General features: G+C 36.7%; 2 protein-coding genes across 5 annotated transcripts; one reads left to right on the top strand and one right to left on the bottom strand.

Moving 5' to 3' along the window:
- Positions 1–479: 479 nt before the first annotated feature.
- Positions 480–14,445, bottom strand: LOC5574546 (myosin-1). 2 transcript variants are annotated; one of them, XM_021843399.1, is made up of 4 exons: positions 14,194–14,445; positions 5,091–5,679; positions 1,761–1,809; positions 1,601–1,698 (listed from the first exon to the last, which is right to left on the bottom strand). In XM_021843399.1, coding segments are annotated over exons 1-4 (735 nt in total). In that variant the 5' UTR covers positions 14,289–14,445; the 3' UTR covers positions 1,601–1,696. The 2 variants fall into 2 exon arrangements, with proteins under 2 accessions (XP_021699090.1, XP_021699091.1); XM_021843398.1 differs by having other exon boundaries at positions 480–1,809; positions 14,194–14,444.
- Positions 14,446–19,523: 5,078 nt separating this feature from the next.
- On the top strand, positions 19,524–23,210 carry LOC5563618. 3 transcript variants are annotated; one of them, XR_002500206.1, is made up of 4 exons: positions 19,524–19,736; positions 19,808–20,203; positions 20,260–21,019; positions 23,075–23,210. XR_002500206.1 is itself a non-coding variant. In XM_001647804.2 (2 exons), exons 1-2 carry the CDS (start codon positions 19,936–19,938, stop codon positions 20,952–20,954), a joined length of 963 nt encoding a protein of 320 aa, XP_001647854.2. In that variant the 5' UTR covers positions 19,524–19,935; the 3' UTR covers positions 20,955–21,294. The 3 variants fall into 3 exon arrangements, 1 of the variants encoding a protein (XP_001647854.2); XR_002500207.1 differs by having other exon boundaries at positions 19,524–19,745; XM_001647804.2 differs by lacking the exon at positions 23,075–23,210 and having other exon boundaries at positions 19,524–20,203; positions 20,260–21,294.
- The last annotated feature ends 1,266 nt before the right edge of the window (positions 23,211–24,476 follow it).

Raw genomic sequence — 24,476 nt, 5'->3', positions numbered from 1 at the left:
CAAACAAAAACAATTGTTCACCGCGCTCAGTATGATCGGATTTTTTAGATGTTTTCACAATATTGTGCTTGCTAATCGTTAATGTCCACTATACACCGGAGGGTGATCGGTTTATTCAACGGGAGACACGAGAAACAACTAAAAACGATCGGTTTTACACGGGTAAAAAACGAATTCAAAACGGCGAGAAATGTACACAAATCAACAACCGTTCAACTTTGGAACTGGAGTCATAACCTAAAATACGATGATTTGCTCAAATGCTTTTTCCACCCATTCAATTTTTTTCTAAATATTCTTCGAATTTCCTTTGTTTTATGCCAAATGACTATTATGCGAAATGATTATTATGCCAAACGACCGCATGCCAAATTACTTTATGGCAAACGGGGTAGCCCCTTTCATCTCTTAAATTCCGGCTAATCAAAGAGAAGATTGTTGTTATTATAATATTACAGTAGTTAAAAGAATACTGATGGTAACCCAAAGTGGAGGTGATATATTAGACACATTATGAACCACAATTTTAAAAACGAATTAAAAGCGAAAAATTTACTGAAACACAAAACAAACCTGTTATCCCCAAAGCTCACATCAGTCGAGGGGTCCCAGTTCCCGTTCAATGTCTGCAATTACGTTTTCCATTGCTTCAATCTTTTCCGTCACTTCCTTCTGTATCCGTTTCTTCTCCGTCAAAATGTGATGGCATTCCTCCAAGTTTTGTGCCATCAATTTCTGCTTCTCTATCGTCAGCTTCTCGATAGCTTTTTTGTTTTGCTCGCATCGTTCCCGAAGCTCTTGGATCTCTCGGGTTCTCTGAAGCCTTTCGTCATCCTTCCGTTGGCTGGCCTGTGCATTCTCGGCAGAAATGGTATTTAGCTGGTCGATCAGTTCTCCACGTTGCTTTTTCAGTTGCTCGTAACGAGTTATTGTCTCTTGAAGAGATTTTTCAACTGAGGTGTACCGGATTTGCAGGTCGGATAATTGTCGTTCGAGTGTGCATTGCTCTTCGTTGAGTTGTGAGTATATTGAAGCTTGCTCGGAAAGTACTCGCTGAAGCTGCGTTTTAATGTTCTGTATATTCAGATATAGCTCTTCATAATTTTCAGTTTTCAAATCTAGCATCGGAGCTTCAAAGTTGATTAGTGGCTTCAGGGTATTCGCCATTTTATGTAAACTGGTGTTAAGATTAGATATTACATTGTACTTTTGTTTTATCAGGCGGGACACGACAATTTGATGGTCATAAGAAGACTGTTCCAGGTTACTCACTGTCAACCTCTTTGCTGTTAGGAGATTCTTATTCGTTGATATAGTGTTGATTATTTCGTCTCTTTCGGTGGCATCAACCTGTTGAATTTTGATCTGCTGCTTTAACTCTTCTAAACTTTTTTCACGAGCGTAATAGTCGTCTTGTCTCAAATAATATTCCTTATCAAGCTTATTAGCCTGTTTTTGAATGGTCTTAACTTCTTCTTGTAGCTTTTTCCTTAGCTCTTGTTGGTCTTGAATGGTTTCAACAAAAGCATCCATACTTTGCTCGCGACCCTGTTGAACTGTTCTGTTATTTAAATCTTGATATTCTTGTTCCAGTTGCCCGATTCTATCTTGCACTTGGCGCTGATTCAAACCATTTGTTCGTGCTTCCACCAATTTATCAGTCAGCTCTTCAACGACTGCTCCATATTCGTCCATTTTCTGTAAATTCCATACACTGAAACCATCCTGAACTTTCGCAAAGAAAAAGTTTTGGAACTCACAGTTTGGAAACTCATCTACAAGATCAACGTCGCGTTTAAGATGTGAAATCTGAAACGAATAGATTTAAAAAAATCTAAATCACACGTGATAGAATGGATGGAGATGTTGTTGGAATTTCAATCATATGAGAGGCTTTCATAAAACAATGTCTAAGATTTCATACATAAAGCATATTAGCGTCATTTTTTCGATAATATTAGGCACTGAAACAAGTTGCGGCGAAACTATAAACCTCAAAGAAATTTTTAGATGTAATTATTATATAACGTATCTAAAGACGATGGTCATCTTCTTATAACACAAAGAAAGTCAAGAACTTAGTATTTTTTCCCTATTGACTGTTTAACGATAAACTTGCGACGATCGACGCGCCACCATATTTCATACAACGGAGGGTATTAGAACTAACTTGGAGGTGATGATTTGGAGGTTATTTGGCAATTTGGAGGTTAAAATCCCCTCCAAACACTAGCGATTTTGCGGTGGGATGTTGACGTTTGATGACGAATTGTATTTAGGGGCAATGGGGGCAATATGAACATACGGGGCAATATGAGCCACCCCGGTTTTGACCTCAAAAACAGTGTTTCAATGTCTAATGTCATTATGATCTGCTAAAGGATGGCTCAAATAGCCACCACAATAAAAAACGTAAGAATATTCGTTAGAACACTCAATATATTTACAAAAATGTACAAATGTGTCCTTCGTCAAGAAAAGCTTATAATTTTGGCAGTTTTTAATTAAGCCTATAAGACAATTATATTTATAATTCTGGTAAATTTTACCAATCCATTGAAACTTCTGATCATAATGAACAGTTCGTGAGCGAAATTAGATTTGTTCTTAAACAAAATTATTGAAAAAAAAAAAATATTATTTTCAAGATGAATGGGCGGGGCAAAATGAGCCACCTAGATTTAAGCAAAACAAACGATGTTTTGAACATAAAAATGCATTGCCTAAAAACACCATATTATTTTATTACTGCATAGTCATCTTTGTGTAACATTACAAGTGGAACACTTTGCTAGAAAATACGTTGAACCAAGTACCGCAATTTAGTACTAGTATAACATGATCTGTTTACTATGTATTATGTATCTTTAAAAAATAAGCCGCTAGAATCAATAATTTCAAGCAAAGCTAATGCAATTTCCTTTCTAGTAATATACTCTTCACCACTAACTCTTCTCTATACTGTTTTAAATAAAAATCATTCGATTGAATGAGGTGGCTCATACTGCCCCGAAGGGTGGCTCATAATGCCCCATATGGTTGGTGACCACGTAGAAAAACATGGGTTTCTAAAAAGTTCCTGAAATAATTTGTAAGTTGATGTTAACATTAATCATCGACGTAACATGGAAGATAACATTTTATAGTACAAGTCACTTGCATTTAAACCATAAATTTTGCTGTTTTTCTATGCATTTCATGACGTTTTCCTTAGGCGGCCCATATTGCCCCGATCACCCCTATTGTATTTTTTCAAAATTTTATTCAGATATTATTTATACTTCAAAATTTAAAGTGTTTGAACATGTTTAGGTAAAGGCAATGCCGACCATCTTAGGATTGAATGTTACCAAATTTCAAATAATATACTTTAAATACGTAAAATACAGTCAACTCTCTATAATTCGGTATTAAATGGACCATTGAGTTAGGGAGGTATCGAGTTAGTAGAAGCAATAACCTTAGAATGCTAATGTCGCTACTGTTCGTGTTACCAACATCTAGTTTGCCACGGGCTGACAGCGTGAGTACCGGTCCTCAAAGTGTCAAACAATTTTTTAAAAAATATAACAAGTGATCCTCTACAACATGGAATTGAACAAACCATGGAAAAGTACAGTTAAAGGTAGTTATAAATTAACTCAGTTTTGTGAGAACAGCACCACTAGCGTTCTATTTTTTTTTTTTTTTTTTTGTCGGTAGCGATAGGGGTAGTACTGGGACTCTTAATCTGCCCTAAGCTCCTTCCCAACATTTGCTTTCATAAGCCTCTATTACGTTCATCACACAGACGTTCCTAAGCAATGTTGCTCAAATGGTCACTGTGTACCCTAACAGCAATCAGCCCTTGCCGTAGTTTTGCAGTCTAGTATTCCAGACTACTATAAAACTATGACAAGACCTGAAAAGCTACTAAAGTGGTTGAAGTGAAGAACGAAATAGTTTTATTAAAAGGTCCTCATCCACCATTTCATTTCATTAGTCACTGTCACATTATTATCACACTTTTGCCGTCGACACTTTTGTTTTTGACACTAGCACTTCTATAACCGATTATCATTCATGAACTTTCGTTATCACTTTCCACTATCACAGCTAAAAGTTTCACCAATATTACATCACGCCACTTTCATACCAATTTATTTTATTACCAATAATTAAAGGATGTTTAATTTTATTTTTTTTTTTTTTTACTATTTTATTGAACTACGTATTATCACAACGACCGTAACAAAAAAAAATACTTCGATCACATCTATTGCACTCGTTGTTATTATGAATACTGTCATTGTAAAAGTGTAAAGAACTAGGCAATAGTATTTTTGTTTAAAGAAATAAGTGCAAAATGCTTACTGTTATTATTATGTCTGTGGTATTAACGTAACCCTCACAATCACTTCAATGCAATTTCAACAGTTTATCACCACTATGCAATTCTTCAAGTATCATTATCATCATCACAATCATTAATTTTATAACGAAGAGTGTTACACAGAAACTCACCGAATACTCACTTTTAAGTCACATAACAAAAAGTTGGATCATGCGTTAGCTTCGAAACCTATCCACCATTACCGATTAGTACAAAGGATGCTACAATTCATCTAACAAACTGCAACAACAAGTAGTGGTGCATAAGTAACTACTGAGCCCTGGCGGTCCCTCCATTCGAAGAGTACCTGATAATATGCAGAAACATATTAACAGATCCTCAGCCTGAAAGCAGCCGTTTCATGATAAATCATGATCCGTTAGAGGTGTGCCAATGTATTGGGAAGGTGATATGTTTTACAGACGGATATTATTTTACGGTGCACCTTCACTTTGGCACCGTCAATCCCCATGATCCAGGCCAGTTTTGTGAGAACAGCACCACTAGCGTTCTACTATTAATATTTCTATTATCGAGTTATGTATAACAAAAAATCAATGCTACTGCGATTCAAAGAACCATCAGGGTAGCCATGGAAATCAACTTTTAATATGGTTCCATAACTCGATATCGAGATACGAAACATCGGTTTAGGGAGAGATGACTGTATAGATTTATGATTAGCTCTACTCTTGATTGACGATAAAAATAAACCTACCTCATGGTTGATCGGAGGCACCAACTGTACCAGCCATCCTATCATGACTATAATGTGGTTGACTGAATGTGGAACGTTTGGCGTCTTAAGCATCGACTTGTTGATTGTGTAAGGATACTCCAATTCTATCATCGTTTTCATGATGTCGTCGATGAAATTTGTACCCAATTTATAGCGATTGCCTCCGATTTGCCGGAAAAGATGATTCATGATAACCAGGAACTGTTTCGTAGACATGGCCCGCAAATTTCGCCGCTCGACGAACTCTTGTGGCAAATCGGGTATCGTTTCCAGGTAGTCACAAATTCGTTCACATTGGGCCATCATCCATTCGCGGTTTTCTAACGGTGGCTTATCCTTCTCGACCGTAGAAGGGATGGGAATATTTTCATTGCTTCTAAGGGGGGTTCGGCTCGCTGGAGTCGCGCTCTGACTGCGCAATTTTCGGGCAGTTGCCGGAGTTTGCTGGACGAGTACATTAGAATGGGCACTGAGCCGATCGTTGGAAGCTGAGCGACGATTCTCATTTAGACCGTGGCCAAGGCTTGTTTTCGACAGTTTCCTAACTGGCTGAGCTATGCGGCTTGTCCTGGAAATAAATATTTGCTTGAATTAAAATTAAATTTTAATTTTGAATTTAAAGACAATTTCGTCAAAAAGTGGAAAAAGCAAGGGAAAAAGTGATTAAAGTTCTGCTTACTGTGATTGTTATTTGGTAAAAACTGACCCATAGGGGTAATCGGGACAATATGGGCCACCTAAGGAAAACGTCATAGAATGCATGGAAAAACGGGGAAATGCAAGTGACTTGTAATATAAAATGTTCTCTTCCATGTTATTTCGATAAGTAATGTTAATATTATTTTTTTAGGAACGTTTTTGAAAATTATGTTTTGCTGCGTGTTCAGCCACCCAACGGGTATGGGCCATCTCATTTAATCGTATGATATTTATTTAAAACAATATAGAGTTGGACTAATGATAAGCAGTGCAATATTAAAAAGGGAATTTTATTAATTTTGCTTGATATTTTTAATTTTGTTATCTTTGACAGATACATAAGACCTAGTAAACAGACCACATAATTCTAGTATTAAATTGCGACACTTGATTCAATTTAGTTTCTAGCAAAGTGTTCCACTTGTAATGGTGCACCTAGATAACTATGCATTAAAAAAATAATCTAGGGTCGGTTTTCCCTTAGTAGACAGTCCCCTGTAGTCGCACTAGTGGATTTTCACGGCCGTTAGGTTATAACTCGTTGCAAAATATGTTTTGATATGAAGGTCAGCAGCTATTTATCTAGGTACCATTGATACACAACTCGATTTTGTTAAAAAAAATGATCGAAACAAATAGTTTTGCTTAAAATTAAAGCCCCCTTTGCACCTATAGTAAACCTATTGTTAGTAGCACTACTTAAAGTAAATATTTTTTTTAATAAAATCATTGATGAATAAGAACTTTTTTGCATCAAACGAACGCTTTTGATCAATACTTTGAAGCAAAAATATAAAAGTTTTGTAAAAATACGGTGTTGATTTGAATTTGGCCTACACCATGAAACTAGTGCTACTATAGGAACAGAAATTAGAAATAGTGCTACTATAGGTACATGTGTTCCTATAGTTGCACAAGCGATAAAAAATACAAAAATATGGGTTTTCTTACTTTTCATATTTTTTCCACAAAGTCAAGATAAAAAGCTTTCAGATGATGTAAAAGTTATACCGCTAGCTTTATTTTTCGATTTTATACGAATATTTTTTCTTGGCTATTGGTACATCAACCCTAGTATATTTAGTATATTTCATTTTTATGTTCAAAACACAGTTTGATTGGCTTAAACCTAGTGGCCCCATCCCTTAACTTTTAAAATAGTATCCTGTACTTCAATAATTTTGTTTACGAACAAATCTAATCGCACGAATTGTTTTTTTTTGTCAGTGGCGATAGGGGTAGTACTGGTACTTTTAATCTGCCCTAAGCTCCTTCCCAGCATTTACTTTTAGGGTCGATAGGGGCAGTATGGTCCACCTAAGCAAAAATTCTTGAAAGGAATAGAAACACAATACAGTTTAATCAATCCATAAGCTTAACTTGTAGTTTGAAGTATCTCCTTTCATAGATTACTTAGAATTTTGTTGGAACATTTTTGAAAAACACTATTTTGTTTGTGTCTCTACACTATACGGGCGAAATGGTCCCCGGACAATATGAGGCACCATACTAATTCTTATTATTTTAATTGGAAAACCGTTTGCAAGGCTTAATTCAGAAGAAGACAATATATATGATAGAGGTTAGTACAGAAACTATGTTGAAGTCCGATTTGAATCATGAAAAGATATGTTTTGCTGACAGTTCAATAAATCATGATTCTAAAAGCTTCAGTTTTCAAACATTACCGTTCAACCAGTTAAAAATTCTAGTTTTAATTGAAATCACGTGCGATGACAATATTGCAAAAAACTGCAAAAATGACAGCCATTTTTGATGATCTATTTTTGTGATAAGATAGCTTTGACCGGCTATGACCATATTGCCCCGTTCCTAGATATTTCATATAAATTATGTTTTATTGAAAATTTATTTTCCAATCTATACAATTTTCGCACACAATGCCTATAAATAATGGAAGAACGAAATGCTGTGAAAAAAAATGAAAACAATAAGCAAAACTTTATGAAAAGCTTATTTTTACATCCAAAATCTCATAAGATTTTCGAAGTAGCATCAACGTTTCACATTTTTATCGATATGTGAAGTACACATCTAGATTTTCGCGTGGTTTTCACGGTGTTGGCTAATTGAAGCATACTTTATGAGGTCCTACGGGATCAAAATCTGTTTTTTAAGGTCAAATGAAAAATTGCCCAAATTACCCCGTATGACCATACTGCCCCGCCTTACCCTATAAGCCTCTATAGCGTTCATCACACATACGTTCCTAAGCAATGTTGCTCAAATGGTCACTGTGTACCCTAGCAGCAATAAGCCCTTACCGTAGTTTTGCAGCCTAGCAAAAGTTCAGACTACGATCAATCATTACCGACTGTTCAGCTGTTGAGATTTCGGTAAATGAATTATCGAAGTTGGTAGTTTTTTCCAAGTTTGAAGCAACTACTGAACCCTGGCGGTCCCTCCGAAACAAATTAACAGATCCTCCGCATGAAAGCAGCCGTTTCATGATAATTCACGAACCGTTAGAGGTGTGTCAAAGTATTAGGAAGGTGATATGTTTCACAGACGGGTATTATTATGGTGCACCTTCTACTTGGGCATAGTCAAACACTGTTATCTTGGCCAGGGAATTTCGCGCACGAACTTTTCAGTAATATCAGAACTTTCAATGGATTGTTAAAATTTACTGGAATAATAAATATAATTATTTGAGGGGCTTAATTGAAAACTAACAAAATCATAGCCTTTCATGATAAAGGGCAAATTTGAACATTTTTGTGAATTTTTCGAGTGTTGAAACGAATATACTTACGGTTTTTATTGTGCAGATCGTAATGGCACTATACACTAAAACACTGTTTTTGAGGTCAAATCCGGGGTGGCTCCCCGAGCAAAGTCCAACATCAAAAAGAAAGCAAATTGGAAACATATTCTGTTTTCAGCATCAAGTTGCAATCATAATTTGATATCAATATTCGATATCATATTTTGTTTTCATCCTGCTATCATTTTAAATTTTTGGTAATGTTTTCATTTGAAATTTATTCGTGCTGCATGTATAAACACTATGAGAATATAAAAATGAAGCATTTATTTTGTCGCAGACTCGTTTCAATACCAATCGAAAATATGTACATCTCAATGAGTTCTCAATTTGCCCTCCATGATAGCAGAAACAGTTTTCAATTTGCTGTAACTGATAGCATAAATAGTTTTCAATTTGATTTCATGGGAACATTTTTCTACTCTCAGTTTTAATATTTTAACCGTTAAAACGACCAAAATGACAGCAAACTGAGTTATCAAAATTCACGACATCACAACATCAAAATTAGTTTTCAATATGATCTCAAGCTTTGTTCGGGTCATATTACCCCCATTTCTCCTACACGGTAAAAAATAAGCACTATGCTATCAATAGTTCTGCACTTGGTTTCGCACTACTGTTGAATCTTGACAAAATCAAGGTAACAGCACTTGAATTCAACGTTGCATTTTTGATTTGTAATTAAAAAAAAGTAAAAATAAACCTTTCCGCCTGACCCAGATTTGAACCACCAATCTTCGGAGTGCAAGTCTAGTGTCTTACCTCGACACCAACTCGCATCTGTTGAAAAGGGTTGTATTGATCTCAATCTCTTTCTACAACGAGCTGTCAATGATTGCTTTCATACAAAAGATGTGATGTTCAAAATCAACGACTTTTCACTTCAGAGTCTAGTTCTAGAGACAGTAGAGCAAATCCAAAGTTAGAACCCTTCAAATCATGGTGATTGGTGTTTTGAATTGAGTCAAGTGATCAATCTATTCAATCGAACGTGCTGATTTTTTACCGTGTATAGGGCTGAGTGAGAGTAAATAGTAGTTTACGGAACAATTTGCAGAATGATGATTTTTGCAGCACGAGTCGTAAATTTATCCTACGAGGCTTGCCGAGTAGGATAATTACGACGAGTGCTGTAAAAATCGAGCTCTGCAACGTGTTACGTACAACATTTTTTGCAATCTCGTGGAAGACCACTTGAGGGATTGCACAATTATTTTCACACTCTATTTCAGCTCCAATCCTGAGTGTCTTCCCAAAATATGAGCTAATTTGAATGAAAACTTAGACTGCACAAGCTCTTCAAATTGTGTATGGGAATTGCTTCGAAGGGCTTGTGCAGTCTCAGTTTTCATCCAAATGAGCTCAAGTTTTGGGAGGACATTCAGAATTTGATTTTGAATCAAATAAGCGGTTTAGAGCAAAAACCGATTTTTTAAATCACTTTAATAGGGAGCCAAAATTTCAAAATTTGCATCAGATTAATAATCATTCATTGGCTATTTTCGGTTTCCTCGGGATACCTCAAATTTACTGTTAAGTTGCCAGTTGTTTGGCTGGTAGTGGTCAAACAGCAAAACAATAGTGACTTTAGTGACGACCAATATGGTCAAAATAGTGACCTAAAAGTGATTTCAAAACTATAAGTATTAGCCATAAAAATATTTAGAAATAGAAATACGCTATATGTGGATAATAATCAACTTAGATTTTGGGTACCTTTATAATGTAATTTGAAATGTTTCTTGACAGTTATCTGTCCAGGATAAAACTAGATTGCCATAAATGGATAAAAAAATGACGCATGAGCGATTTCACTTCTCATTTTTAACAAGGCGAATTTAGAATTGGTATAGGTAACTATTTTAAATTTCTGTTTGGGTTTATTCACAAATCTCATAACGCCAAAAATAATCATTTATGACACCCACTCACTAGGGTGGGGCTTATTTCCTAAAATCTTTCGTAGTCAGGATTTATAAAGTGGAAAATGATCATCGGTCCAAAAATAACATCCTGTGAAAATATGAGAATTTTTGGTGAAGGTTTAGAGGTGGCGCAAAGGGCGTAAGTGCAGTTTTCCCATTTTAGTGAACTCTGAAAAATTTTGGTATGCTTTTCAGCTTGTTTTGGTGATTTTAGGACCCTTAAGGGCAAAAAATCACCTTAAAATTATCTCCACTCCTTTAGAGGATATTTGACGATATATATTTTATGCATGCGATTTTTGGCCCTTGAATAGGTTACAATGACTGATTACTATGAACCCGAATAAGAATAGCTGGGGAGGATTCCTATGCTTGTAGAATGGAACAAAGAGCAAAGAAGAATGAGAGAAAGAACAAAGAACACAGAAGAATGTAAGGTGGGGTGGGTTAAACAGGGGGGAGGGTGTAACTGATGATATTATATTAGAATCAACTATGGAGCCGTGAAAATATCTCAGTTGGATGTATGAGATGTGATTATATGCAAGTTTAACACTCATTTAGTATTTTAGAATGTCCGTTTGATATAACTCCAGCAATTGCTTTTATAATCTGAAAGAAATTACAGAGGGGACCAAATCCATACAGGCTCAAAATCCGTACACTTCATACAAATAGAAGGAGTTTTATTTGAAGTGGAAGGGTTTAGATTCATTTCTTAGGTGTTCGGATTTCGATCCCACACGATATATCCTTATTAGGTAAATCCATTAACGATTTTTGCTTTCGAGCAATAACACTTCTTGTTAGAATTTCCACATGAATTTCTGGATTATGATGCCATTTCAGCAATTAATTGCGTTTGGGGTTCCAATACTTCACTTTCGCCACAACACCTTCAACATAACTTCGGACAAACGAAAATGCAGATGAAGTTCAATACATCGTTCTACATCTGTATTTGAAATCGATGTGTATAAACAACAGCAGAAGGAAAAAAAGTCGGCAGTCAAAATTCAAATTAGCTTCTATAGGGTGCAAGAGATAAAGCACTTCAGGTTGAAAACCTCTCAAATAAAACCAAAATTAAGTCGTCACAGTTCTGAAACATATTTTTAGGACAGAGCTACATGAAGGAGTTTTCACAGGATGTCCTATGTTTATGTAAATAATTATTTAAATTAGTTATGAATTTAAAAGATACTGCGTGAGGCTGAATTTCCAGGATGTAAATTTTGCAACGGTCCCTTTCGATTAATTTTATCATCATTCAGAAAAAAAAAAACAACCAAACGATTATTGAACTAAAGCAGTAAAGTGACGTGCATTCATCTATATCTACCAGGAGAATAATGATGAAACTTCGCATGGATTTAAGGACATTGTAGCCGTTATTGCAATTTTTACATAAAGTTCAATAAAGTTCCAATAAAATCGTATACATGGGTCGAATACTAGAGATGGTTAAAAAATTGGTGCTCTTCTCCTACTTGAAGAAAAATTGCTCGAAATATTTCTGAAGTAGGTAATATTAAATAGTAGTCAAGGTGTCGGACCTGGTGTAGTGGTTAGAACACACACCTCTCACGCTGAGGATCTGGGATCAAATCCCATCCCCGAGATAGTCACTAAAAATTTCAGTGGCGACATCCTTCGGAAGGGAAGTAAACCCGTTGGTCCCGAGATGAACTAGCCCATAGCTAAAGAGCTAAAAATCTCGTTAATAAAGATTGAAAAAAAAAATGAAGTCAATAAATATAATCATCGTTTTCTAGATTCCTCAATTACGCTCAAGACATCACTAGTTTCACCCTCCCACCTGTTTCTTCTTCTACATTCTTCTGTGTTCTTTGTTCTTTCTCTCATTCTTCTTTACTCTTTGTTCCATTCTACTAGCATAGGAATTCTCTCCAGCTATTCATATGCTTATTCGGGTTCATAGTAATCAGTCAGCGTAACCTATTCAAGGGCCAAAAATCGCATGCATAATATATATTTCGTCAAATAAATAAAATCAACAAAACAAGCTGAAAAGCAGAGTTCACTAAAATGGGAAAACTGCACTTACGCTCTTTGCGCCACCTCTAAACCTTCACCAAAAATTCTCATTTTTTCACAGGATGTTATTTTGGGACCGATGATCATTTTCCACTTTGTAAATCCTGACTACGAAAGATTTTAGGAAATAAGCCCCACCCTACCCACTCACCACAGGGGGTCCACGTAGCGCATTTTATGTGAATATTTTTAGAATTTTGTATGAGCTGTAACATCTTAAGGAAACCCACCCACCCCCTATAGTGTAATGACATTTGTGAAGGCCGTTGGACCTTTTCAGTCGGATTATTTTCGTAAATTATCAAATACATGAATTCCGTCGTTTATCAAATACATGAACTCCGGAAGGTCAAAGCTCGGACAAAACCTCAAATATGTCCCAAATCGCTTGATAATGGTAATCTATTACACCTTTAGGGGCAAAGAGGGCAAGAAAAATTATTGCATGTTAGGAAGTATGGATGATTTGCTGCTTCATAGTGACTCATTTATCGAAACACTCTACATAAAACGGACGAAGTTTTGAAAATTTATAACAAATTTAGAGAAGGATTGCATAAAACATTTTTTGCTACAAATAACAACCTAATGTAATAAAATTTATGTTATTATAGTCAAATGAAAGGTTTAAAATTATGCTTTCAAATGAAGCCTATTGAGCATAAATCGGTTATGATTTCGTTGAGATACAGCTGTTTGAAGTTTGCTTGGTGAATCATAGTTGATGAATTTCAAGCAGTCTAATTTGGCTGACTTTCGCGCACTTACGATGCTGCCAAAAATCGAAAACAAAACAGATCAATCTCAAATTTTGAGAAATCGTCACTCAATAGTATAGAAGTCTGTAGAAAATATTAACAATCGATTTTGCGAACATGAATTTTTGAGGTTTTGTCCGGCCATGCGCCACTGTGTGGTGCTTCAAGTCCACTCTGCAGTTCGTACATGGACTTCGTAGAAGAGACTCAGCTCTAACCGTTCGGAGTACGGTATTGGGACCCGATCTACAGTCTAATTACAGACTGCGGATCTGTTGCTTAATGCGACAGGCCTACTTCGATCAGCAGAATGAGGTACCTCATGCAGCTAAAATGAAGCCTACATTGACGTCCTTCAAAACCGCTCTTAGAGGATTGGTCTACAGAAATATGTGAATCGTTCCAAATTTTTCTAATATTTCAATTCTCTTAGTCGTATGTTAGTTTTCAATAGTACACTTCAATTGAAACTTGAAATTTTTATTACCTTCCGATGTTTCTGAATTTAATATCTGTACGTTTTCTTGACCCGATGTTAAGTTCCACTAACAGGTTATAGTTTATAATAAAGTTCAAATTTCAAATTGAAATGACTTTGTTTTTCTTCACTATACTCCAGATAAAGAATCGTTCTAACACTACACATTACAAAATACGACAATATTTAGGTTTTGAATACTGAAAACGATTTATATTTTAACATCCCGCATAGATACAGCGGTATATATCCATTGACGTTTGGTGCCTTATCAGCATTGTTGTCATTTTGCGCTAGCAAAATTGCTAGCGCATTTAACCCAGGTCCATAATAGGACGGATACCCTAGAATTAACAAAACAAAACAAGCTTACCGTTGCGAAGGCGGTTTCTTCACAGATGATTGTGGCGCTGAGAAATCAAAGTCCTCTGTTCGACGAGGCATCGTAGTTCGCTTATTACTGGACATTTTGAAAGATTATGTCAACGCTCACACTACTGGGGTAACGTTCAGAATAATTTTAACCGGCTAAAGTTAAGTTTTCATATAAATTTACTAGAAATTTTACGATAAGAACACCAACGGTTGATGATGCACGGGAAACTGAAATTGAAAACAAACTTTCGGTGGGTGTTCGCTGCAGGGCTGTACTTCAGCAGAACATATCGACAAAAGTATCGACGACTGGTGGACAAAATAGGCGCCGTCCATAAATTACGTAATGCTTTGCGACTCATACAAAAAAACAATAGGCCTATTCACATGACGTCTCAAATCAGCTGATCGGGAAGCACTTTGACAGTTCTTCTATGAAAATGACAGGCCCGTGTTAGCACCGGTCCTCCACCGATGTAAACAAATGCATAGACGGATCTGTCACATGAAAAGGCCTATATGTCTTTACAAATCTGCTCTTCGGTGAGGAGGTGCTCGAAAATTGCCTATTTTAAGCGTTAGTGAATTAGTGGGCTAAAAGCCGCCCGCCTAAAGCGAAGTATTCACTTCAACAGCAAAGTAATGGCCTATCTAGATGCATGGGAAATGTCTTGCAAGAAATGCTCAAGAAAAGCATTTTTCTTTGATCGCAGTACGCAGTTGAAAAGAAATGTCAATTCAAATGGAGCTCACTGTAGGAAATTTCTTGATCATTTCTTGAGCAGAAATTTTTACTTTTCTTGAGCAGAAATTTTTACTTTTCTTGAGCGAAACAGCATACTTAGCTTTAGTCCAGACCCAGTTTTAAGGCTTAAGCCTGATTTGCTGCTGAAAATGAATCGCTAAAGAAATTTCTCGCCGATTTCGTGCAGAAATTTTCTACATCGACTTCCAATTGAACTGACAGTTCTTTTCAACTGCGTACTGCGATCAGAAAAAAGCGCATTCTTGATCGATTCCTTGCAGAAATTTCCCATGCATCAAAATAGGCCGAAAAATTACTTGTCAGCAGCGAATCAGGCTTTAACGCGGAAAGGTAAAAATAATTATTCGCAAAATTGCAGGTAATTAATGCGTTTGAAATATATTATTTGTAAGCAGTCATTTGCTACATGCCATTGCAGTGCATTGTTGGCAATTTAATCATTAAATACGGCAAAATTCCTAAAATGGATATATTCGAGAAAATTGATTACGCCTTAACCATTATTTGGTCGTAATTTTGTATGGTTATTTACATTTTAGAATCAGCGACACGTCGGGCCGCTAGCACCTCCCTTGGGTGCGACTTGAGGTTAGCTGCGGGGAGGTGAAAATGACTAGCTAGCCGGCGGGTTCGTGTACTGTTTTTCCCTCTATCCTTTCTATTGGTGATCTAACGCAAAGCTAAAATGCATAGATGGCGCTCTTCTAGAATAAGGATTAGTGCATCTCTATCAAATTTCTTGTGATAACTTTGGAAGAAAAATCACCACAATCATTTAACTGACAAGATTTTTGCAATTCAAGGCACAGGAAACCGTAAATATTCATTTCAATTTGAAAAACTTCCGCAACCTTATCTCACATTTGATCGCCAATGGAGTTGTCAGGGATTGTTTACTGCAAGACAAACAGCAAAGTGAAACTTTTCCCCTGCGTTCATTAGTTTTCGTGCCGTGCGTGACTCAAATTCACATTTCTTATTGCGGCGCTTATATTAAATCCACATCCAGCGGCGGTGGTAACGCGCAGAAGATATGCGCGCATTTCAAACGCAACGTCAAAATTCAAGTAGGTTTGGATTTTTTCGTCCTTCAAGGACACAAATGTTTCAAATTTGCTAAATCTGAAACATTTGGTAATTTTCATTATCACTACGACAGTATATCGACATTTTCAGATAATCGCATTACGTGGATTTATCTTCAAAAAAAAAAATTGCGCGGTAAAAACTACCATTTTATGAGTAGCAATTATTTTCGTTTATTGTTTATCAAATGCTATTCGTCATCAAACGTCAACATCCCACCGCAAAATCGCTAGTGTTTGGAGGGGATTTTAACCTCCAAATTGCCAAATAACCTCCAAATCATCACCTCCAAGTTAGTTCTAATTCACTCCGTTGTATGAAATATGGTGGCGCGTCGATCGTCGCAAGTTTATCGTTAAACAGTCAATTCATTGCCTCAAACCGTCTCCGGAATCCTATAAACCAGGTACATTTTTAATCTCATATATATTTTAAAAATACATTATCATTTCATTTCATCATATAAATGCGTTTTTAAGTCCTTTACAGTTCATCTTCACGTTACAAATTGATTTTCAAGACTAGAAAATACTCCCATCGTTAATCATGTAGCTATGATCTGCTATAAAGTTCAATTACGAATCTTTGATTAGCTTTTCTTCAACATTAGGCACTCTCACGTTATTCGAAACCACCAGGCAATGGGAAATATATCAGGCGTCTATAATAGGCATATATTGTGCTCTGCAAGATAAATCCACGTAATGCGATTATCTGAAAATGTCCATATACCGTCGCAGTGATAATGAAAATCACCAAATGTTTCAGATTGGGCAAATTTAAAACATTTGTGTCCTTGAAGGACGAAAAAATCCAAGATTTATTGAATTTTGACGTTGCGTTTGAATTGCGCGCATATCTTCTGCGCGTTACCGCCACCGCTGGATGTGGATTTAATATAAGCGCCGCAATAATTAGTTAACGGTAATATCCAAATCTTGTCTATTCTTACTTACCAGAAGTTTTAAACATGAGCGTCCGGCATTTGAATCATATCATAATTTTGCCTCGAAATCCGGACACCTGAAATTTATATTTATAACACGTATTTTTTCTATTTTCAAAAGATTTCCACTACATGTCTTACTTACTCGAATACAATACCAACTGTTTAAAACATAAAACAACGTGTATGAGCTGTTACACACTCAATCACGATTTGCTTGTTCGGTAATTTTTTATACTGGGTACGAATTGTAAATCGATAAAAATACCGAACTTTCAGCTTTTTGACTGAAAACTTCTGAGGTTCAGTAATAATTTTTACTTTTTACTGAACTACGGTAGCTGTCAGACCCATTTTGCAACATTACCGAACAGGCCGAAAAGTCAGTAAAAACAATTACCGACTATTCAGTAGTTGATGTTTTTTTACTGACTTGTCGTCAAAATCAAATCAAAACAAACTGATGCGCATGCGGGAAAGTGTCAAATGAGAATCTCCTGCTGTAGGATCGACCGGCGCCGGAAGACACGGCTATTGCAACCAAACTTTTCCTGCAACTATTTTGCACTTTCTCATGGTAAGTAGTCGAAATTTAGTGAGAAAATCAACCATTTAAAGCAGCCAAAAGGCTTAGCACGATTTTAACTGCTTACGTTGGAAAATTCGGTTGGTTTCCATACGGGAGGTAAATTCATCTGCATCATTGAGTTTGCCTCTTGTATGCAAACCAACCAAATAATGATTTTGTCACACATTTTTCGATTACTTCCACTGAGATATAAGCATCACGTAGATGTTTATTCGTACGTAAAATGCATGTCGCTGTTCATGTTCATGTCGATAGGGTTTTAATTTGTATTGATTTCTGAAAAAACAGTAATCCGGAGAAGCAAAGCATGAAGCATGGGAAACTGGAAAGCCAGTAAAAACGCTCAACAATTTTACTGACTAAGTCAGTTATTTCCATAAATCAAAACATATTTTGGATTACTGGGTTTTTTCGGTAATCGTAAAAATTACCGAAAAAAACGTAGTTCCAAAACCCAGTAAAATTTTACTGGGGTCGGTAATCTGAATTGGCTGTGTAGCTTCTCCGGATAATGTTTTTTTCATAAATCTATACACATTAAAACCCAATCGACATGGACATAGTCATTGACATGCATTTTTCGTGAGAATAAATACATACGGCATGCTCATATCTCAGTGGAAGTAATCGAAAAATGTGTGACAAAATCATTATTTGGTTGGTTTACGTCAGGGTGGGTGTACGGCTGTCAACTACAAACAAAGCTCGCCTAACAATCATCTCTCGGGCGGGCCGTCCCAAACAGCATCATCTCTCACGCGGGCCGACCCAAACAGCACAGGTCGAACGCGGGCCATGCCAGGCAGCAAATGCTGATGCATTTCAACACTCAAACAGCGGGTTGCCTAGCAGCGTTGTGAGCCAAACGAATACACCCACAAGACATGAACGGTAGGCGCATCTCGTTGCGTATACCCCCTCTGGTTTACGTACAGGCTTGTATGGGAACCAACCGAATTTACCAACGTAAGCAGTTAAATCCTGCTGAGTCAAGTCGACAAGTCAGTAAAAAAACATCAACTACTGAATAATCGGTAATTGTTTCTACTGACTTTTCGGCCTGTTCGGTAATGTTGCAAAATTGGGTCTGACAGCTACCGAAGTTCAGTAAAAAGTAAAAAATATTACTGGACGTCAGAAGTTTTCAATCAAAAAGCTGAAAGTCCGGTATTTTTTATGATTTACAATTCGTATCCAGTATTAAAAATTACCGAACAAGCAAATCGTGATTGAGTGTGAGCAAATCGTGATTGAGTGTGTTAATAAATTCAACTGAATCTTAACCAACTGGCTAAGCAGTGCAAAAACAAGTACGTACGATGACAAGCGGTTATGTTTTTCATGTTTTTCTGGTAATTTTCGCCACCTACTACGATGCAAATACATGTAAAATGTTTAATTTTAATGCATTATTTGATTGGTATACTAACATTTACATTTGATTTAGTTTTTAACATCCGAAAAGGCTGAAATTGTTCAGAGTGTCCGGCTTTCGAAGCGTCCGGGAATTCGATGTAAAACGGTACTAAAATTCTAGCGTAACATTTGAAAAGGGCCTATCTGCAAAACGTGAACATTGAGAAATTCTCAATTGAAGATTCCGTACCATATTTATAATTCCTATTTTAAACCCATTCGCATTTTTACTAGTTTCATACCTGTGTTCGACACCCATTAAAGTCTGTTGCGTGGCCCATTATGTTTCTAATCTAAAATAACACAACAACTCGTAAAAATTGTTGAATTCAAACATCATCGGCAGATAGGCCCTTTTATAAATCTTCAAACCAGTTAGGCCCTTTGATTCAACATGGTTGCAGTTAGGCCCTTTTCAAATGTTACGCTAGAATTTCTGTGTTTCTGAGTGCACGTTTCTCAAAGCTCCCCTTCCCATCACTAAGAGCCTTACGTAATTTATGAATGAGCCCACCACACAAAGCAACCAGATCGACGTATAATCACCTCTATCTTTCTAACCTGCTGCATATATTTTTGATACCGTCTGATGGCTACTATTTTGGAAGTTACGTCCGTGTGATACTAAACGCGATAGTTTTATTTTGGTTTTCAAATTTAAAAATTTTAATTCAAATGTCAGTACGGTCCATACGCTATACGCGTACGCATCATCGTCCATTTTAGCTTATCAAGCTCGTAATCTTGGTTATCTTCGTTATCGAATGAACGAGTGATCAATAAATTGCATCGTTCTCTTGTACTTACAGGTGCGAGAGCAGTTTGCAAGTGAATCAGTGCTCATTAAAGCGATTAATTCGCTGCTTACGGTTGCAGTAATGTAGTTCACTGCACTCTGTAAGCACACAAGCAACAAACTTCTCCCTTCGTGTAAGAGATGGCTAGTCAGCTGGGATCGTTCGTGTTCTTCGATTTGGAAACGACGGATCTAATCGGAATAAAAACTCCGAAAATAACCGAGATTTCGCTGATAGCATGTTCCAGAAAACACTTGTTGGATACAAAGCGAGGCGAACTTCCAAGAGTGCTTCATAAGCAGACGTTTTGCCTTAACCCGCAGCGAATGATTCATCCCAGAGCATCGGAAACTACTGGACTTTACAATGACTTGCTCGAAGACGAAAGTAAATTCGACGAGAATACAGGTGCATGTATTATTCTTGTGGTTGTTACTTGAACTAATGTCTTTATTTAATTGTAGCCCAGCTGATAGTGTTGTTTCTGCGGCGCCTCCAAGCTCCGACGTGTCTGGTAGCGCATAATGGCAACCGGTTCGATTTCGTGATACTAAAAAAGGAACTAGAGTCATTGAATGCACAACTACCGGATGATACGTACTGCGTCGATTCGTTGCCCTTGTTTCAAGCTTTAGAACAAGCCAGAGAACAGAAAGCAAAAGCTGCCCAGGAAAATGCGGATAATGAACTTGCTGATCTCGAGTTGTGCGCTCTCACGGCCATGGAGGAGCTAGAGGGCAGTCCGAGCACACTGTCGCTGATGCAAAAACGTAATGAAACCACTCCTCAAAGAAGTAAAATTACGGAAAATTACAAAAGAGCATTACGATCATACTTGGACATAACTCCATCTCAGGACGGAACGTCCTCTCAGCGAAGAAGCCCGCCACGATCCAAACGACAACTTTTCCCCGATGATAAATCAGTAATGGATCCGTCGTCTGGTGCAGACACGCCAACGACATCCAGCCAGAAATCAGCGAAGAAACGATTTCGGCTTTGCGACGTTCACGAAAGATTACTTGGCCAGGCGCCCAAAATTTCTCATTATGCTGAATGTGATGTGAAGGCTTTGCTAAAGTGTGCAATCGCCGAGGGACCGGATTTTGTGGCTTACGCCGACGAGCATGGCGTGAAATTTAAAGACTTCTCCGGATAACATCTATCGTTGTATGTAGTTGTATATTTTGGATGCTTTTACTTTCAATTTATTTTGTATTATTAGTTCCCAACTAACAATTCAGAGCCACAAACCAGCATGCATGTTTAATTATTGTTCAATAATGGTAATGGCAGCTGAATAATAAATTTGCTCTATAAAGAGCTGAGAAGGTGCTTTTTTAACACAAACTAAGATCAATGTTCAACGTTATGCATTAGAATGAACGAAAGTTGAATCGCCACTAATTAAACGTTTCTAAAGATTCTAATTCGACTAGTCAAGATTGTTTTACTAATGAGCTGAACAAGACACGTTTCCCCCAATTAAAAAGCCAATATTCCACTAAACAAATGTATATGTATAAAAGGATATTCAGAAGACGAACTAACGTTTTACTTGCGTCGCACTTCAGCTATTCCCACATGTTTAACATAAGCATGAATAAGAGCTGAATAAGTATCTTATAAAATCCTAATTCAGCTTCAGTATATTATAAGAACAGTTGATCCAATAGAGGCCAAAATGACGATTAACAAACACATTGTTCAGCAATAAATAAGCCTTGTAAAAGCGATCACACTATAGCTAAATTTCATAAAATGGACAAAATATCCGAAATTCGTGTTGAGTTCCGAATGCATTTCAAAGCTCATAAATTATGCTTTCTTAAAACTTTTGAAATAGCTGTTCAAAAAGTAAACATGGTCAGTCTCCAGAAATGCAGAATTATTGTGAAAACAAAAATAAACATTTAAGCTAAGTATTCCGAGTAGGAGCAAAGTACTGACAAACAAAGCGTGATATTGGCTTGATTGACATAAGAGATAAAATATCTGAAGACAATATAAAAATTTTGTTTCTGGAACTTATAAACCTATAAAAAATTTGATGTACGCAGATCTAATGAATAGCTCGCAGCTATTGGTAAAATCTTGCAGAATCTAAATATGACATGCCAATTTTGTTCTAGTAGTTTATTTTAGATATCATTTCCAGATATTTCATATCATATATCTATCAAGTTAATATCACTTTTAGCTATCCATATTATATTTTCTATTGCTAAGCTTTTTTCGCCTGCTCGGCATGTTTTTCCGTACAAGAAAAGTGGAAATTTCTTTGACAGAATTAATTAAATAAATTTCTATAGCGAGCTACATTTGAAATGACATTTCTTCACAACTGAATAAATACTGCGATCTAAGAAAAATGATTTACTTGGCCATTTCTGAAAATAAAAATCCCACACATCAAGCTTTTCGAATATTTTTCTATTCAGGTGGGTTCTGAGGACTAACCCTTCAAATGATTCTAATATATTCATACAGAGAACTTTTTCTTCAATGCATACGTAATAGGTTTATGAAAAATACAAATAAAAAAATAATCCAACTATAATTCATAAAATTATTTAAGTTAATGAATCAGTTTTGAACAAACTAAAATTTATTGTGAAATAAGATTAAATATTTCAGACTGATTTTACTTTGTGTAAATAAGCATTATTTTGACCAACATCGACATAAATTTTCACACTGTGCGCTAAAAATAGCCGACTGAACTCAGCTTGGATCAGCACTAAACAGCAGCTGAATAATATGGTTGTTCAGTTGTAGATCAGCGTGCCATGTGTTTATTAGACGTTGTCGAATAGAAGCTCAAACATGGTCAATATTCAGCTATGAGAAGTTTATATTTTGCACTGGACGGTGTAGTCATCAATTCTAGGATGGCGCAGATAGCAAGGCATACCGCTGACGATTGGAAGGTCTCGAGTTCGAATCCAGTATCCAGGCGATTTTTAAATAAGATTGTTATACTATCATAATAATTGTGCATGCTACATTTATAAAGTGCCTAGAAAAATCTTTTTTTGTTTTTATTAGTTTTAAATTATTTTTGGACCAGCCGTATAAAAGCTGAACTAAATGCTTGTAAAACGTTTTTAAAGCTGAAAAATAAAGTTGATATTCAACGACATGCTTTAAAGTTTCTCCAAATTTGTGTGAACAATGCTTGAACAAAGGTTGGCCATGAAAATTATTAAAATGTTATAAAACATGATGCTGGATAAAACTGCCATAATGGTGTTTGTTAAATGAGTGAATGTTAGTTGGGTTGTCATTCCCGTAGATAGTGCATGCACAATTTTTACGTATTTTTTGGTCTAAATTTTACTTCCAAATTTAAATAAAAACACGTGATACATATTTCAGGTTAAGAACAATAAAATATGGCAATTTTATATATAAATTTCAGTTTTATTTTCTAATCACTGTTTTACATTTATAAGGTTTAATCACCGCATGACTTTATTATTATGAAAATTTATTGGCTTTTTTCGGTGAATAACAATACCCTTAGCCTGTCTAGTGTTAGTAGTGACCAACACTACAACATCTAGCCGTTCAAGACCAGGACGTTAGGCAACGATTTGTCGTTTCGATTGTGTTGTTCACACATATGGCCCTCTGTTAAAACAAATTTTCAACTTCTATTCATTTCCCTCGTCGCTCGCTTGCGATTCTATCCATCTTGTCATTTCATTACTTTCGTTACTCCCTTTCACTCTGAGTATAGGTATTGTTATTCACCGAAAAAAGCCAATAAATTTTCATAATAATAAATCACTGTTTTAGCAGCATCTAAAACGTCTCATTTAAACATTTTTATTCTGGTAACAAAAAGTGTTGCCTACCATAGGATTTAATTTCTTAACATTCAGTAATTTCACAATCATAAGAGCCGGGCTTTTTAACTAGTTCGTTTATTTGAGGTTCAATCGCGATTAACGTTTAATGCTGATCAGTTAATCAGACTGAACATCCATGTGTCGAAGACGAATTACATGATAGCAAGGGACTCAAGAATTCGCGTACTTAGGCTCACTGGTGACCGCCGACGACACCAGCCGAGTAATCCAGAGACGCATCGTTGCTGGAAATCGTGCCTACTTTAGGTTTATTCACAAATTTCATAACGCCAAATATTACCATTTTTGACGCCCACCCACCCCCTTCAGCGTTATGACATTTTTGAATCAGCCCTTTGGAATCCGTAGAATTCTTCGATCAAACAAAGTTCGCCATCGCACGAAGTTAACCATGTACAAGACGCTGATTAGACCGGTACTCCTCTATGGACACGAAACATGAACCCTACGTGCAGAGGATCAACGCGCCCTTGATATTTTCGAACGGAAGGTGTTGCGGACCATCTACGGCGGAGTGCAGATGAAAGACGGAACGTGGAGAAGGCGAATGAACCATGAGTTGCACCAGCGGCTGGGAGAACCAACCATCGCCCTCCTCTCAAAAATTGGGAGATTTCAGTGGGCCACCAGAATGTCGGATAACAACCCGGTGAAAATGGTTCTTGACAACAATTCGACCGGCACAATACGACGTAGTGCGCAGCGTCAAGATGGATCGATCAAGTTGAGGATGATCTGCGGACCCTTCGGCTGGCGACGGGCAGCCATGGATCGAGTCGACGTACAGCAGAGGCCACCCAGGCCTT

Source organism: Aedes aegypti, chromosome 2 (assembly GCF_002204515.2).
Source record: "Aedes aegypti strain LVP_AGWG chromosome 2, AaegL5.0 Primary Assembly, whole genome shotgun sequence".
NCBI lineage: Eukaryota > Metazoa > Arthropoda > Insecta > Diptera > Culicidae > Aedes > Aedes aegypti.
This window is presented reverse-complemented; position numbering and strand designations above follow the sequence as displayed.

Bases quoted from the DNA above. Each gene is read 5' to 3' on its own strand.
- LOC5563618 (XM_001647804.2), top strand. From the start codon at position 19,936: ATGGCTAGTCAGCTGGGATCGTTCGTGTTCTTCGATTTGGAAACGACG. The intron at 20,204-20,259 runs GTGCATGTATTA...ATTTAATTGTAG, and splicing joins TAAATTCGACGAGAATACAG to CCCAGCTGATAGTGTTGTTT.
- LOC5574546 (XM_021843398.1), bottom strand. From the start codon at position 14,288: ATGTCCAGTAATAAGCGAACTACGATGCCTCGTCGAACAGAGGACTTT. The intron at 5,680-14,193 runs GTAAGCTTGTTT...ATTTATTTCCAG, and splicing joins AAGAAACCGCCTTCGCAACG to GACAAGCCGCATAGCTCAGC. The intron at 1,810-5,090 runs GTAGGTTTATTT...TATTCGTTTCAG, and splicing joins TGCCTCCGATCAACCATGAG to ATTTCACATCTTAAACGCGA.